Here is a 17,097-nt window from a genome sequence, read left to right on the forward strand (position 1 = left end):
TGAAGTACTTTCAGACCAAGTGTACGGAAGACTGGAAGTACTCCTGGGTGGAAGGTAAAAGGAGCTGCCTGCCTTGGAGGTAGTTGGGAGGAAGGTGGACGACGCTTGCGAGGAGGAGTGGAGGAAGCAGTGACTTGTGAGAGACAGACAGAAAACAGAGTTGCTGGGTGCTATCTTGTGCTTTATTATATTGTGGCAGTGGTGGAAAACACTTGATTCAAAGCGTTTCCCACAATAAAAGACAATCTGTGCCTTTGTGCCTGTTTGTATTGGGTGTTTGGGGAGCTGGAGCAACCCCTGGTGTCCACAACATGCATTCATTTGAATTCCTTTGAATGTACAAAGGACGACCCACACATTCCTGGAATTGTTAAAGAAAGACTTTATTATAAAACATACAGCGATTCCCTTTAAGTCACTTTCAAAATATTCCTCCCAGCACTGAAAACATTTCCCATACTCCTCTTTCATTGCCATGTCTACAGCCGTCTGCAATTTCTCATGGATTTCTTCCATGGTAGCAAATCTTCTTTCCCTTCAGTCTCAATTTGAGATCTGGTTAATCCGAGGTGGTGCAAAGTAACAACCAAATTGGTTTTGGTCAAAAACTCTTTTGACTCACAACACAGTGTGTGTAGATGCACTGCCCTGATGTAAAATCCAGTTTTAGTTACAGCACTTTTCTGAGCATTTTTTTTCTGAAGTTTTCCTGTAGAAACCTCAACACTTCAACACAATGTTGCTGATGAACAGACTGTTCATGGGGAACAAACTCTTTATGAACAAGTCCATCAATGTTGAAATATGTAATAATTTGAATTGATTTGACCTACTTTTTTCGATTTTGGAGATGCTGGTATCTTCCACTGTCTGGATTGTTGTTTAGTTTCCGGGCTTTGCCGTCAGCTGTAATGACCTTAGACAGAAATCCTGGGTCATTTCTATATTTGTTTTTTTAAGTCCTGACACACAGCAATATGACTGTCATTCACCAGATTTGGGGGAACAAATTTTGCAGGCCGTGGCATATCTTAAGATCTTGTGTTAAAATCCATTGAATATTGAAATCCAAGAAACACCAATGATTTCTGTTAGTTTAGGGGTGGGCAGTGTCAGTCCTGGAGGGCCGCAGTGGGCTACAGGTTTTTGTTGTAGCCCAGTTTCTTAATTAGAAAACAATCCTTACCAATAACAGGTCTTATTTAATTTCATGGCCTGTTAGTGTTTTAATTCTGCAATTTCCAGTAATCCTTATATTGTAGATTTTTTCCTTTCTACTAATAACATCCAAATGATTAGAAACTTAAAACAAATGAGTAATTTTCAGTCCTTCACTTGTTTCTCTTCAGTTAAACCAGATAGTGCACAATGAATAAACACAGGTGTAAAGGAAGACAAGTTAGATGGAGAACTGCTGGTTCCTTTGTCATTTACATCTTATTGCTAATAAGGAGCCATTACCTTGAGCATAGGAAAGGCACTATATAAATAAAATGCATTATTATTATTATTATTACTGAGCAGTGTGGACATCGTTAGCAATAATTGACTTTCATGAAGCAATTGGGTTGGAACAAAAACCTGCAGCTAGGATGATCACCACTGATCTAGTTCAATGGAATGACAATGAGCAACCAGGATTGCTTCTTGAATTTTCACAACATTTTCAACTAATAGAGAAACTGAAGGACAGCAAGGTCATGGTGAATCTTTGTCTGACATAATGCCCATCTTAAAACGCATGTAACATTCTTACACTTGCATTTTTTTCATTGTCTGGTCTTTAAAAGCTTGTTCCATCACAGTCATTGCTTTAGCAGTGGCTTTACCAAGCAAAAACCAAAATTTTAAACAAACTCTTTGCTCTTGAAAATCTGTTGTGGCAGCATGGAGAAATAACCAAAAATCACCCATGTTTCATCCAAGATTGTAGGAAAAAAAGGCAAAAATATGCACTCGTTCAATGATGCCTGATGACGGATTAGCCAGACTGTAGGCATATGAGCATATCCCAGAACTACACCTTACTCCTAGGCCATTGACTGATTCAAGGAAATTTTGTGTCCCTCCTCAGATTTTCATAATCAAATCCCATGCCTCATAACTGAATGGATACAATGACCTTTCTAGGTATTTGCAGGGCTGTCTTAACAGCATTATAGGCCCCCGGGCCAAGCAGTGCACTGGGACCCCTACCTACATAACTACTCACAAGAATAAAAATGCAAATGGTCGATAAAGTTAAACATATAGTTACTGTATTGGTACTTCCAACAAAATCAGTGTTTAAACATTAAAAAACATGACAGTAAGTTTCATGTTGCCAAAGCAGCATATGTGTATATAAAGTGCTTCATGTTAATTTTATAACATATCTCTCTATTATAAAAGAAAATCTTGAGACGAGACAAGACTATTGCCAAGAGATTTTTTCAAGTCTCGCCTTCCTCTCAATCATTTCAGGTTAACGGCCCACACACACGGTACTCTCACCTCTCATTCATGTGAATGCTTTTGTCAGACACAATTCCTACACTCTCATCTCTTATAAATTTTTACATGTTCCTCACTTTAAGTTCCCAATTAAAGAAGACTTATTATGTCCAAATCTTATTGAAGAATTTAATTCCAAAGGGTTTTCAACAGAAGAAATGAGTACACAGGCAATCCTAGCACTGAGAAACGATGAAGTCAAACGAATTAATGCAAATATTGTTGATCGGTTACATGGCGAATTGGTTAAATGCGTATTGATAGACTATGCTGAAAAGGTTGGTGGTGATGGTGCAGAAGATGAAAACATCAACTTACAATATCCCATTGAATATCTACAACCATTAACACCGTCTGGTCTTCCACCGGCCGAATTACTGTTGAAAGAAGGATGTATCTCAATGTTATTGCGTGAATTATGTATGAGTAATGGGGTATGAAATAGGACAAGATTAGCTGCATTCAAAATTGGTTGAACAATTCTGACATGTAAAATTTTAACAGGAGACAAGAAAGGTAATGTAGTACATCTTCCACGGATAACAGACACCAAAGGAGATCTTGATATGCCATTCATATTAAAACGTTTACAGTTTCCTGTTAGAATAGCTTTTGCATTGACAATTAACAAATCACAGGGACAAACATTCGAAAAAGTCGGTTTATTTATTAGAGAAAAAGAAACGATATTTACTCACGGCAGTTATACATTGCGTTGTCACGATGTAACTCCAAACACGGAATCAAAATTCAATGCAATACTGACGAAAAGTTAATTCCAAATATTGTTTTTACTGAAGTTTTACAGTAAAAGTGAAAGTTTACAAAGTATTTGCATGTAAATTTCAAAGCCAAACAGAATGAAAACATATAACGCAACGAATATCTCTAACGCAACATGAAACAATTTTCTTTTAATTTATTACCTTTTATTATTTTTTACTCTGGTTAATTACTCGCTGTAATGTAAAATAGTTAGGTCTATTATCCATTTGTAACAATTCCCATGAAAATAACAATCTGTTTAAATTGTACATCCGCTTCCCCATACGCGAGTGGCAGAGCAGCGAACTGGCTAGCATGTAGCGCCCGCCCAGGGGTTGGTGAGAAAAGCAAGCAGGGGGCAGAGCCCCCTAGTACTGTAATATGTGTTAAGAGCAGTCCTTCTATTCTACTTTGTCCAACTATTTTTAGGAGAGTGTAACTTTCAGTTGGCAGCCATCATGAAGGCATCATATTTAGAGTTAGGGTTACATTTAAGAATTAAGTTTGCAATAAATTTCAAAGAATAGGGTGGCTCATATTTTGTTTAGGATTTCTTCCAAATTGAAGTATCAAAATAAACCTCTTTGACAAAATAAGCAAATCCATCAAAGTTTTACAAGCAGTACCAAAACCTCTGTTTTATTATAACCCAAACTATTTGCCACTTCTCAGATGACGTCTTCTTCAGTAAGAAAATCTGGCAAACCTTCTAGTTTTACTGAATATTAAAAAATGCTTTTACAGACCTTAAAGGAGCATAGTTTATTTCCAGAGAGGTTCAGTTTTTCTAGACGCAAATTTGAATCAAGACTTTCACCTAGAATGGAATAGGAAAGGAGAAAAACACATTAGTTTTTAAAAATAAATATAAATACTCATTAATGTAGACCATCCATTCAATTTTTGAACCTGCCTAATCCAGATAGAAGGAAGCACATGATAGCAGCAATGTGTGAGAATCAGTTCTGGGGTCTCAGTTATAAAAGTTTTGCGTGGAATTGAGCATGAAATTATGCGTAAGCAAAAAAACATAAATATGCATACACAAAAAAAAAAATTGAATTCATAAAACCTGGCATACACATGTTTCTACACAATCTACCAACTTGTAAATGTGCACACGTGAATGCACCTCAAGCCCCGCCTAGTTGCCACTCTGAAATAACCATATATGGACTATGCTAATCAGCTTCATACATATCCAATCATAATGCTGGTAAAGGAGCCTCCCACTTGACACATCCGGACTCTACCACCTGCATATCAGGAGTTCAGTAAGGTGCCATTGTCTGAGCACGTAGCCACTACCACCTGGCACGTGTAATGACACGATTCCTGCTTTAATGAATAATATAAGCGACCATATGAAAAACTGAGGGTTCAACCTGTTACTTTACCAACAAGCCAGCCATCACATACAGCACCACCAGCAAGTCATCTGTCAGTGCTACTTTGCCTTTAAAGAAATTAATCATTGATTGAGCCATGCCATCAAGCCAAGATGTTTGTCAATTTCTTCTTGTGCATTAATGGAATATCACTGCTCGCGGTTAACAAAAGCAGCGTCATTCTCAGTAGGTGCCCTTGTTGCAATATGAGAGCTGTCAATTGCTACGATTACATTATGAAATGGGACACGCCAAAAATAACCTTTTTCCGGTGGCATGTGTACCCAAACCATATGGAAACTGAATGTAATGCCTTGTCAGTAGGTGTATGGCTTCCAGCACAGCAGGCATAATGGAGCTGAAGCTTGGCTGAGATTTCACTGACCTCCTGGCCAGTTCCCTCTAGGTAGATATATGTTGACAGAAAGCCAAGCGTTGTTAAAACTTGAATATGAGCAGGTAGAGTCCGATTTCTAATAATGATTTGCGCAATAACGCTTAGTTCCAAGCCTTGGGGGGCCTAAATCGGTTCATAAGACAGTCATCATCATGTGCAAAAAAAAAAGCATATTCCCTTTCTATTTGACCATTTGCATAGTCTTCAAACAGTGGCAAACAAGCCATGTCGTCTCAAACCATTAGGTTATTAACAGGCTATAGGGCATGAGATTTAGAACTTTCTGTAAACAGCGAGTGAGTCACGTTTGTGTTTTTACTGCACTTTGGTATCTAATCCAGTGAAGTGACAACAGGTAGGTCATACAGTTAGGTCCATAAATATTTGGACAGAGACAACTTTTTTCTAATTTTGGTTCTGTACATTACCACAATGAATTTTAAATGAAACAACTCAGATGCAGTTGAAGTGCAGACTTTCAGCTTTAATTCAGTGGGGTGAACAAAACGATTGCATAGAAATGTGAGGCAACTAAAGCATTTTTTTTAACACAATCCCTTCATTTCAGGGGCTCAAAAGTAATTGGACAAATTAAATAACTGGAAATAAAATGTTAATTTCTAATACAGTACTTGGTTGAAAACCCTTTGCTGGCAATGACAGCCTGAAGTCTTGAACTCATGGACATCACCAGATGCTGGGTTTCCTCCTTTTTAATGCTCTACCAGGCCTTTACTGCAGCGGCTTTCAGTTGCTGTTTGTTTGTGGGCCTTTCTGTCTGAAGTTTAGTCTTCAACAAGTGAAATGCACGCTCAATTGGGTTAAGATCAGGTGACTGACTTGGCCATTCAAGAATTTTCCACTTCTTTGCTTTAATAAACTCCTGGGTTGCTTTGGCTGTATGTTTTGGGTCATTGTCCATCTGTATCATGAAATGCCGCCCAATCAATTTGACTGCATTTAGCTGGATTTGAACAGACAGTATGTCTCTGAACACCTCAGAATTCATTCGTCTGCTTCTGTCCTGTGTCACATCATCAATAAACACTAGTGTCCCAGTGCCACTGACAACCATGTACGCCCAAGCCATCACACTGCCTCCACCGTATTTTACATTGCATTTTTATCACTCTTTAATTTAATATTGTTCTTTATCAGTATGCTGCTGCTGGAGTATGTGAATTTCCCCTTGGGATTAATAAAGTATCTATCTATCTACAGATGATGTGCTATGCTTTGGATAATGAGCTGTTCCACGCCTTCTCCATACTTTTTTCTTGCCATCATTCTGGTAGAGGTTGATCTTGGTTTCATCTGTCCAAAGAATGTTTTTCCAGAACTGTGCTGGCTAGTTTAGATGTTCTTTAGCAAAGTCCAATCTCGCCTTTCTATTCTTGAGGCTTATGAGTGGCTTGCACTTTGCAGTGCACAGTCTGTATTTACGTTCATGCAGTCTTCTCTTTATGGTAGACTTGGATATCGATATGCCTTCACCCTGGAGAGTGTTGTTCACTTGGTTGGCTGTTGTGAAGGGGTTTCTTTTCACCATGGAAATGATTCTGGAATCATCCACCACTGTTGTTTTCCGTGGACGTCCAGGTCTTTTTGTGTTGCTGAGTTCACCAGTGCTTGCTTTCTTTCTCAGGATGTACCAAACTGTAGATTTTGCCACTCATAATATGGTAGCAATTTCTCAGATGGGTTTTTTCTGTTTTCGCAGCTTAAGGATGGCTTCTTTCACTTTCACGGAGAGCTCCTTTGACCGCATGTTGTCTGTTCACAACAAAATCTTCCACATGCAAGCACCACACCTCAAATCAACTCCAGGCCTTTTATCTGCTTAATTGATAATGACATAACGATGGACTTGACCACACCTGCCCATGAAATAGCCTTTGAGTCAATTGTCCAATTACTTTTGAGCCCCTGAAATGAAGTGATTGTGTTCAAAAAATGCTTTAGTTGCCTCACATTTTTATGCAATCGTTTTGTTCACCCCACTGAATTAAAGCTGAAAGTTTGCACTTCAACTGCATCTGAGTTGTTTCATTTAAATATCATTGTCGTAGAAAAAAGTTGTCTCTGTCCAAATATTTATGGAGCTAACTGTATAAACGGACAAAAAAACAAAAAAGGTTCTTCAGGGAAAATAAGCAGCGTTTACCATCCTAAAAGGGAACTAAAATAGAGTCTATACATAATATTTATCAATTTTTAAATTTAGTATGTTTGTCATATCATTAAACATTATAATAATTACTCGTGATACAAATTATTACATGTGTAATTTGTCATTTAGCTGGCTTGGGTGCATTTCCCTACTTGACCGAGGATGACGCTGCTTCCCACTTTCTCCAAAATCCAGTGTACTGATGGTCAGAGTTGCAGTTAATATACACACAATATTCTGTCAGATGTTCTTTAATAAATTCCAACTTTTGCATGGAAAGTTGTGTACACACATTTCAAACCTGTTTTATAAATCTGACCCCTGGGCAGGGTGCCAGCTTACTGATGCAGTGCTTTAGCCTGCATCGACTGTCAGCAGACTGTGTAAAACTCATTGTAAAAGACCTTATAGGGTGCATGTACAGTACAAAGAGACCCCCTATAGCCCACTACATCATTCCTTTGTCTGAATACCATTTTCTCTTAAACTGCAAACTTTAAACTGAAGCAAGATTTTTTTTGGAGTTAAAGTTTGGAGAAAATTCAACAATTATTTCATCAGATCTTTATAAACAGTGGAGCAGGATTTTTAATACCATTAAAAGATGAGAAATTCAATTTTAAAATTTCATCCAACAATAAAAATCACTTTTCTTTTCAAATTAGACTGGAAATACATGTCTGATGAAATATGTAAAACAGATACTTCACCTGAACATTTTTTATGTGATTAAATATTAATGTTACATTGCTGAAAGGAGTGGGAATGAGCAGCACGAGTAGCTTTGGTCATTAGATAAAAAAGGAATATGAGCAGGGAAAGCAGCAGGGCATCAAGTACAGTGTGTGGGATGTGTCAGACTGGTAGATGGAGACATAGAAAGACTCAGGAAACCTGGGAAAGTCCGAATGTGGAGCCTTGGGCTGAGACGCAGAGAGCTGGTGTGGCTTTTTCTTACAAGGCAACAGCCGTCTGATTGAGTCTTCCATCCATGGTCTTAAGCTGCACAGTCCAATTCACAGTTAGACAGCACTACACTAAGTTCTTGACAAATAGTCGCAGGGAATAACCTTCATTCTGCAAAACTACAACAAACTGACATTTTCTTAAGAAAACTGTTTCATTTTGGCCATTTCTGAAAGTAGAACTGAACTTGTTAATTAAAATAACTAAGGATAAGCTAAGGGTGTTGGATATCAGGACACTGAATGGATGCTGAAAATGGGGCTTTGCAGTCATATGTAAATAATAATTAAAATTTTCAGTTTCAGTTCAATTCAATTCAATTTCAATTTTCATTTCAAGTCGTAATAGCCATTAGAAACACCAATATTGTCTTGGCTCTGTTTTAAAATCAATTTATTAGTTTCTTGATTAAAAAAGTTATCAATTTCTATCAAAAACATGAAGACATCTGGGTGTGTCCAGCCTTTTGAATGCTAATGTAAATGGAAGGCCTGATGGATGGGTGAATGTTAATTTTTTTTAAAAAAGTAGCCTGAAGTAGTCTAAAAACATTACTAAATTACTCTTCTGTCTATAATAAATCTGGGACCTTAATATAATTTTTTAAATAAATCAACACAAAGAAGTTTATAATGTTAACATAAATTAATTACAAAAAATAAATAAATAAACAGAAAATCACTGATTGTTCTTTCCCATGACACACCAAAATAGCCTGGTGACACCAGATCTCTCTATAGAGTGTTCTGCCAGAAGGAGTGAGGCAGAAAATAATTAAGAATGAGACGCGGACAAGAAATCAGGCAAAGCTTCATAGCTTGCAACCCAAACATCACAATTTTAAATCATTGTCAATATTTCATTTGCAATCACTCCTTGGCTAAGAATACAATCAAAAGTTCAATGTGCCAGTCCCTTCCTATTTTACTCTGTGAACTCAGATGAATAGAAACTGTTCATTGTGACCTTTATACTCCTGAGCCTGTGATGTCACAGTCGCTCACTTCCAGACATATATATACAGTATATATATATAGGCTCAATATTATACAGTATGCTCAAAATGTTTAAAGCATTATTATGATCTGAGATCTTTCTATATATGGTTGAAACGTTGTCCACTTTTAAAATTATAGAGCACGTTGTGATTGCTCTTTCTGCTCAGTTTTCATCATGTGTCCTTTCTGAAGGGCTTCTACAAGCTCTTGGATTTTTATTAAAATTCTTGCAATCTGAAGTGGGAGTACAGCTAAGAAAAGTAGGTGCCTTGAGCATCGGAAAGGTGCTATATAAATAAAGTGTATTTTTATTATTTTTAAGTAGAATAAAGAAAGACCAACAGGGTCTGACCCTCCCTAATTACAGTTTATCAGTTTTGGTCACTGCTTAATACATCAGACATTAGCAGCATTCTTTATAAAGTATTGATTATTATGTATTTACTCCTACTAGAAACAATTCACTGTCAAGCTTCTGTCATGTGCCAATATCTGTCCACTATAATCTACACCTACATTAATGTAAACAGACACACTGGGCCTAATATTTCAGTAAAACTCTCAGAAATGCTGTGTGTGCTTTCAAAAATTGAATTTCTATAAAACTAAACACATTTTGAACAGCACCTCACCCAAAAGGAGATTTGATTTGGCTCAGTGAGTGCAGACTGTCAGTTTTAGCTTCCCCAGAATTCTTGTTATTTAGAACTTACCAATTTTTTCAATACCATTGTCTGCAAGATTCAGCTCCCTCAAACTCTGTATGGTTTTCAAGCCCTGTGATGAAAGTTATAGAAATAGATGATCATTTGTATTTCATAAAGCACCATTTTTGCCATTTAAGTTCATCTAGAGCATGTCTAAGTATATAACACAGAAATAATAATACATTTCTTCCCAGATATCAAGTGTTTACAGAATAAAAAGAAAACAAGGACCCATCATCATCTCTCCATGAACCATCTTGTAAATATTTAAACAAAAATGGCCTTCATATTCATTAATATTACAAAATAAGAGCACAAGGATTAAGGCTCTGTAACAGTTGTACATTTTAACAGATGAAAAACAATATTGTTTATTTGTTAGTATACTAAATAATACAAGTGTTTTTATATTATTTTTAATGCAGATCATCCCCTGATACTGACTTCCCATCTGCCTCACTATGCGTCACTTTACTGTCTTGTGCTTCACAAACACAAGACTGAAAATAGTGAGGACAGCATGGCTTCCTGTCTCAAAGTTGCATCTACATTCTTAAAAAGTCTGGTTCTTTAATGGCATTTCATGGTTCTTTACTGGATTGTGTGGTTCCTTGTAGAACTATTGCTTGTCAAAGCATCATTTCAATCTGGGAAGTGTCTGTGTTATTGTATGCAATGAGAGACCTTTAAAAACACAACCCACTGAGCGCTCACAAATCTGTTACCATCTATTCATGGCTATTTACTGCATGGAGTCAGTTACAGATCTGAATAAAGAAAGGGTCGTTCTGGAACCTTCATGTCTGTCACATGTGCTCAGTGGCAGTGGCGGAGCTGCCAATTCTGGTATACTCTGGCGAATGCCAATTGGGCTGCATGCTGATGGGCTGTGAGCACAGATCCCACTAGGGGACATTGGGCCCTCTTCCCACCCTCATAGCCACTTTCTGACAGTTTGGTCAGAAACATGTATATCAGTAGCCAGCTAGAGGTTATTTTGTAGGGTCTTGGCAGTGCTCCTCCTGTTCTCCTTGCACAAAGCCACCACCAGCAAAACCATTCCCTTTTTCGGGGTTGTCTTACTGTTACCTGTCCAGTATCCCTGTTGTCACTTTCATTTGCACCAAAGCAGGTGAAGTTCATTCACAATGACTTCTGCTTCCTAACTGGACAGAATGATATTCCTGAAGCTTAACTGACTTGGTGTTAGACTGCGATGATTAAATGTTCCCTTAATTTTTTTGAGCAGTGTATAAAACACTGACCTTTGTACTGCCGCTTTGGTGACACCATGTGCCACACACTTCTGGTGGCTTTTCTGTAGCAATGACATGGCAACAATAAACAATCAACTGCAAAAATGGTAGTGTCCTTGAAAAACAACATGGTGGCGCAGTGGGTAGCACTGCTGCCTTGCAGTTAGGAGACCTGGGTTTACTTCCCGGGTCCTCCCAGCGTGGCGTTTGCATGTTCTCCCCGTGTCTGTGTGGGTTTCCTCCAACAGTCTAAAGACATGCAGGTTAGGTGCATTGGTGATTCTAAATTGTCCCTGGTGTGTGTGTGTGTGTGTGCCCTGTGGTGGGCTGGTGCCCTGCCCAGGGTTTGTTTCCTGCCTTACGCCCTGTGTTGGCTGGGATTGGCTCCAGCAGACCCCTGTGACCCTGTAGTCAGGATATAGCGGGTTAGATGATGGATGGATGGATGATTCTACATATTAAAAAAACCCTGAAAGGGACAATAATTATGTTTCAAAAAATGACGGCTAATGCAAAAAAAAATCATTTTGTTCAAAGCAAATTAAAAGATAATTAACTATTTGTTCTGTTCTATTTACCTCGGACGTAGGATGTCCACACCGAAACCTTTATTGTTTGCTCCATTGGAATAAATAGCAGTTGATAACCACACATTATGCCATATTTTGTGCATCCAAACATTGCAGCAACAGGTCCAGAGATAGCAGTTGGACAGTACTGTGTGTGTGACTGATTTAATGAAACACAAATAGACAGAAGTGCTAATAAACAGATTGAATACTAAAGCTTTCACTAAAGATTGCAGTGTATGCCGCCAGTTTGGATTGACATCATGATCTGAAGTCAGACAAACTGAAATTTAATACACATTTCCAAGTTGGAAATCCCACTTATGGGGGAGTTCCAGTTCATAATTCCTGACTAGGAACTCGGAAATTCTGGCTTCCCACTTCAAATGGAACACAGCATAAATGTGTAGAGATCTGAGATTGAAGCTAATAGTCAGCATACTGTTCCTTCACACCTACATGAGCTAACCATCTACATCTAACTAACAAAATGTTTGCCATAGATGTGAAGAGCAGGCACTCCTCATATGGCTCCCTGCCTTCTGCCCAATGTGGCAGAGAAAGGCTATAACTCCCTGCAACACTAAAAACTAAGAGTAAATGAAAGGATGGGTGGAACATTCAAGTACTGGCACCTTCCAATTTGGCATATTCCTCTGAAATCATAAAAGCCTTCACAAATACAATAATTTAATAAAGCGTGGAGGCATGAATGTACTAAGCTAGTTACACAGAATAAAGCCTTCTGCACACAGGGAAACAAATCCTTCAATTCAAAATGTGTCTTTTCTTCAAATAAGTGTTTACCATCTAGGGTCCCAGGGGAACATTATGTGTTTCCACCTGAGCCTCATCACTCTCTCTGTCTCTCTCTCTCTGTCTCTGCTAGTGGCTCTCCTGATTGGCCTAACAGTGTGTACCGCCCCCTATCCTCCCACCCATGGTATTCTGAGTTGCTCTTTGGTTTGAATTTCTCTCTCTTTCTAGTGAAAGTTAAAGGTCCTGAAGACTATCCCAGCAGTTCAGGGGTAGGTAGAGCAGAAACAAACAACTTCCAGCCAACAGAAACCTGAAAATCAACATTGAACATTACGCCAATGTATCACAGACACCTACACCCCTCACTCAACACACCAAATTCAGACTTGTAATCTATTGTGCAAGTCTTTGGATTATGAGTAAAACCAATGTCACATTACGTGACTTCTGGTCATTTAGTATGTCAGACTTGTTGATTGCTGTTGCTGATCTTGTTGCTGACTTTCTAACAAAGTTGTGCTCACCTCTTTTTCTGATAGCCAATAGCATGCTGCCTGACAGTTAAACAGATATGGTGAGTTCAGGTGCCATCTTGGTACAGTATGTAAAACACAAGATGTCAGACAGACAAGCTCCTTTTCTGTCCAAAACACTCGTGTCCCTTATTTTTCATTGCTGTATTCTATGCATTGTACTTCTGGATGAGCATTCATTTGTTGTCAGCTGTGATGCACATTGGAGACAGCCCTACAACTAAAAACAAAATCAACCCTGTTTCATTTTGTCAGGGTGAACTGTGGACCAGTTGTAGTGAGTCACTAGGCATGTCACTTTATGCAGATTGGCTTCACAGGAGTGCCCAGGTAACTGTCTTCAAATCAATAAATAATGTAAACGAAAATTGCAACTGAAAATTGTTAGAAACGTAATCTAATGTGTCATTGCCTTAAGCCATGGTACTCAAAGGAAGCTCTCATGTACATATGGAAGATGTGTAAACTCCAGGAGTCAAATCCAGAAACCCTCTTAAAAGTAAAGGCGCCAGAGTGGTTCTTTAGAGCAATGCCATAGGGGAATCAGAGTTAGGAGATGCAGTGGTGACCATTGTGCAGCCTGCAACATCATCCAGCATGACCATTTTGGCAGTGGGTCAGTGATGGTCTGGGGTGGCATATCTTTGGAAGTTCGCACAGACCTCCATGTGCTAGAGACAATGGTACACTTGACTGCTGTTAGGTACCGGGATGAAATCCTCAGAGCCACTGTCAGAACTTACGCTGGTACAATGGGCGCTGAGTTCCTCCTGGTGCAGGTCAGTGCAGCAAGTCTGGATGATGAAGGCAGTGATGCCATTGACTTGGCCACAGATTCCCCAGACCTGAATCCAATTGAAAACCTTATGTATCGGTACATTTGATGCCACCAAGCAGTGCCACAGACTGTCCAGGAGCTCACTGATGCCCTGATCCTGGTCTAGGAGGAGATCCCCCAGGACACCACCGGCACCTGGGGTCCATACAAACTACTGAGTCACACTATTAGTTGCTGTGATAAAATCCATACAAGTTAAATCAGCCTGTGATTTCAATTTTTGACTTTGATTTTCAGAGTGATGTTGACTCCAGCCCTCAATGCGTTGGTGATTTTGGTTTTCATTGACTGTTCTTAACATCATTTTGTTAACAACGAAATGCACGGTATTACTCAGCAAAGATTTTCCACTTGAATATTTAATTCATTGAGATCCGATGCGGGATTTAATTGTCCCCTTAATTTTTTTGAGCAGTGTACTTCCTGGTTGTCTGTGATTACAGATTAAAAATAACTCTTTTTTTGTGATTGTGGTGTCTTAGTATTCACGGTGTAAAGCACAACTTTCAATTTTGACCACCATTTGGTCAGGTGATTTGGTGCAGATGTTTTGGTTTAAAGATTGATTGGCAATGAACCTTGGGCCATTTCACAACTACGATTCATCTCCTAATCCAGTTGAATGAATCTACCTTCTTCCTTATAGATATGCAGAGCAGCAGAACATGGATGACTGTCCAACAGAGGGCACACTCACAACATGTCAGTTTAGAGTAACAAATCATTTATTTATTTGGCTGATTCTTTAATCCCAGACGATATACAATACGTGAGATACAATTGGTTACATTTCCTTTTGTTTTTTCCAATTGAAGCACAGAAAATTACTTGCTTATGGTCACCTCGTGTCTAAAGTGGGATATGAAACCACAACATAAGGGTATGAAGTCCATACTGCCTGCCTATTAACCTAACATCATCATCTCTGGAATACGGGAGGAGATGCTAGTATAAAAGTCATATTTATCACTTGAAATCTTTCACCTCCTTTAATAATGCATCCACTGAAGGACAGTGATAGGACTGTGAAGTGAGTGCATGCACTTCTCACACAATCTGAATTAAATACTCAGCCATAATTTATGAGGAGGCTGGATGGCTAACCTATTCAATTCTAAAGCAAGGAACATTGATTGCATTGTCAGTCTCCTGTGTGTGATCTTTAATCCAACTTCTATAGAAGATTTTATTTTATCACTACAGAGATTAAAGCATAACAGGATTTCAAAGGAAACCTGATCAGAATGTGTTGCTACATGCCAAGCCAAAAAAAAACAGTAGGTCAGCAAAGTGAAAGGCTGGCACTGAGAGGAGAAATCTTGAAATGAGACTTGAAATGAGTGAAAAGAATGAAGAAAAAGCAAAGAGAAGGCACTTCCACTGTAATGAAGCCAAACCCATTAGAGATAATAATATGGTTTATTTAAAGCATGCCTTTGGCAGTGTTCAGTTTCTTAAGATGATCAGGGCACACTACAAATGTTTACACTTTTTTATAGTTGAAGGACACTGCTGAGGACATGACTGATCACACATGTACAGTAGGACTGAGAAAAGGGAATCAAAGGAGCAGCTGTAGAAGATGCCAGGAAACTCACATATCTGTCTGCTTTGTCCTCCAAAGTCATTAATTCCCAGCTTAATTCACAAACTTCTCTACCATAAGCCACTCCAACTTCCCTGACATCTCCTATGACAGTTACACCAACAAGACACTGTCTGAACTGATTAAATGATTGTGGAAGATTCTCTATACCTTTCTATAGTGAACAGCATCAAAACTGCTTTCCAAATACAGTACAGAACAATTTTTTTTCAATTCTCTGCAACTGGAAAGTTGGCAGACAGATTGACTAGGTCTGTGTCATTTGGTAAAAAGGAATTCAGTGACGGGAATTGATCCAGAGATCTTGTGGCTTTCCACAATAGCCACTGGAGGGCCATGCTAACTGTTAGAGAACTAGTTGACTGAAAAGATCAAGGAGATCACGTGCCAGTTTAGTTTCCTCTAGTTCTTAAAATCTAACTGCAGGGCAAACCTGTCCCAGTCTTTGGTCCCAGCCAATCAGAACTGATTGAGTTAATTGAAAAACAGATGCAGGTGAAGTTAGGAGGAGGAAACAATGTAAAATTAATGATCAAGGGACTAAGACCTTTGCTGACACAGAGCGTTAGGCCAGCCAGGGTTTCTTTCCTACATTTTTATGTTGTTTTTGAATTGTTGTTTTTTGCATTTTTATGTAATTTCCATTAGGTTTGCTTATTATTTGTTAGTTGAATACTAAATCTTCCATAATTCCTTATGTTTTGTGGGTGGAATCCCAGAAAGTGGAGCTGTTTGTTAAGCCAAAGCACTTCCAGTTTCCTCAGGGAGTCCAAGTTGTCAATTTTACCAATCTTACTGTCATACAGGAGCTGTTTTTGTAATTGAGACCACTGCTTTATACTGATGTCAGAGAGAAGGACCCAGCAGTAGATCATTGAATTACCCTCTTCTTTGCAGGATATTTTTCATAATTTTCAGAACCAACTTCCAATTTTGATACCTGTTTAAGCCAAAGCCTGCCAGTGTTTGTTGGGTGCAGGCTACCTGAGGCCATATCTGTGGAAGCTAGAGTAGGTATTGACTTTGTTTATGGGACATTTAGGGGGCCTCATACCCTTTTCACCATGTTTGTGACTCCAGTATATGAAAAATCAGGTGGAAATTGGGTGCTTCTCCACATTGCCAAATACAAATTCAAAGCAAACTCCTAATATAGTATGTCTTCGCGTGGTTGAACATGTAAACAAAGTTCAAGTTCCAGAAAATGTTTTATTTAAAGAGAAGTAGTTACCTCGATTGTGTTAATCAAGTTGTTGTTCAGCCAAAGAACTTCCAGTTTTTCCAGAGAGTCCAAGTTATCAATTTTCCCAATCTTATTGTCATACAAGAAAAGTTTTTGTAACTGAATACAACTTTGAAGGCCTTCAATTTTCTGCATTGGGGAAACAAACAAAGGAAGTCAACAGTTACAGTTATCAACAGAGCGTGTTTCTATATATAAGAAAAGTGCTGATTGATAAGAAGACAAAAATAACATAGGTAGATGCTATCATGGATGATGCTAACATACAACTTACAAGGGCTGGAAGACATAATTAATGACAAAAATTCCCATTTTACAACAGATTGTGATGAATTTTGTTATTTTATTAATTTTATTTTGGTTGCAATTCATGCATTATGTGCAAATTCTGAATTCCTGAATTAGGTTC

At 38.5% G+C, this 17,097-nt stretch overlaps 1 protein-coding gene across 1 annotated transcript in view; it reads right to left on the reverse strand.

The window, feature by feature from the left end:
• The window catches only part of lrrc9 (leucine rich repeat containing 9), a 215,435-nt gene that overhangs the window by 133,220 nt on the left and 65,118 nt on the right, over positions 1 to 17,097 (reverse strand). Inside the window, 3 exon segments of the mRNA XM_051920105.1 lie at positions 4,005 to 4,075; positions 9,891 to 9,954; positions 16,677 to 16,817. Of these exon segments, the coding sequence (XP_051776065.1) occupies positions 4,005 to 4,075; positions 9,891 to 9,954; positions 16,677 to 16,817 (276 nt within the window).

This window comes from Erpetoichthys calabaricus, chromosome 16 (assembly GCF_900747795.2).
Source record: "Erpetoichthys calabaricus chromosome 16, fErpCal1.3, whole genome shotgun sequence".
NCBI lineage: Eukaryota > Metazoa > Chordata > Cladistia > Polypteriformes > Polypteridae > Erpetoichthys > Erpetoichthys calabaricus.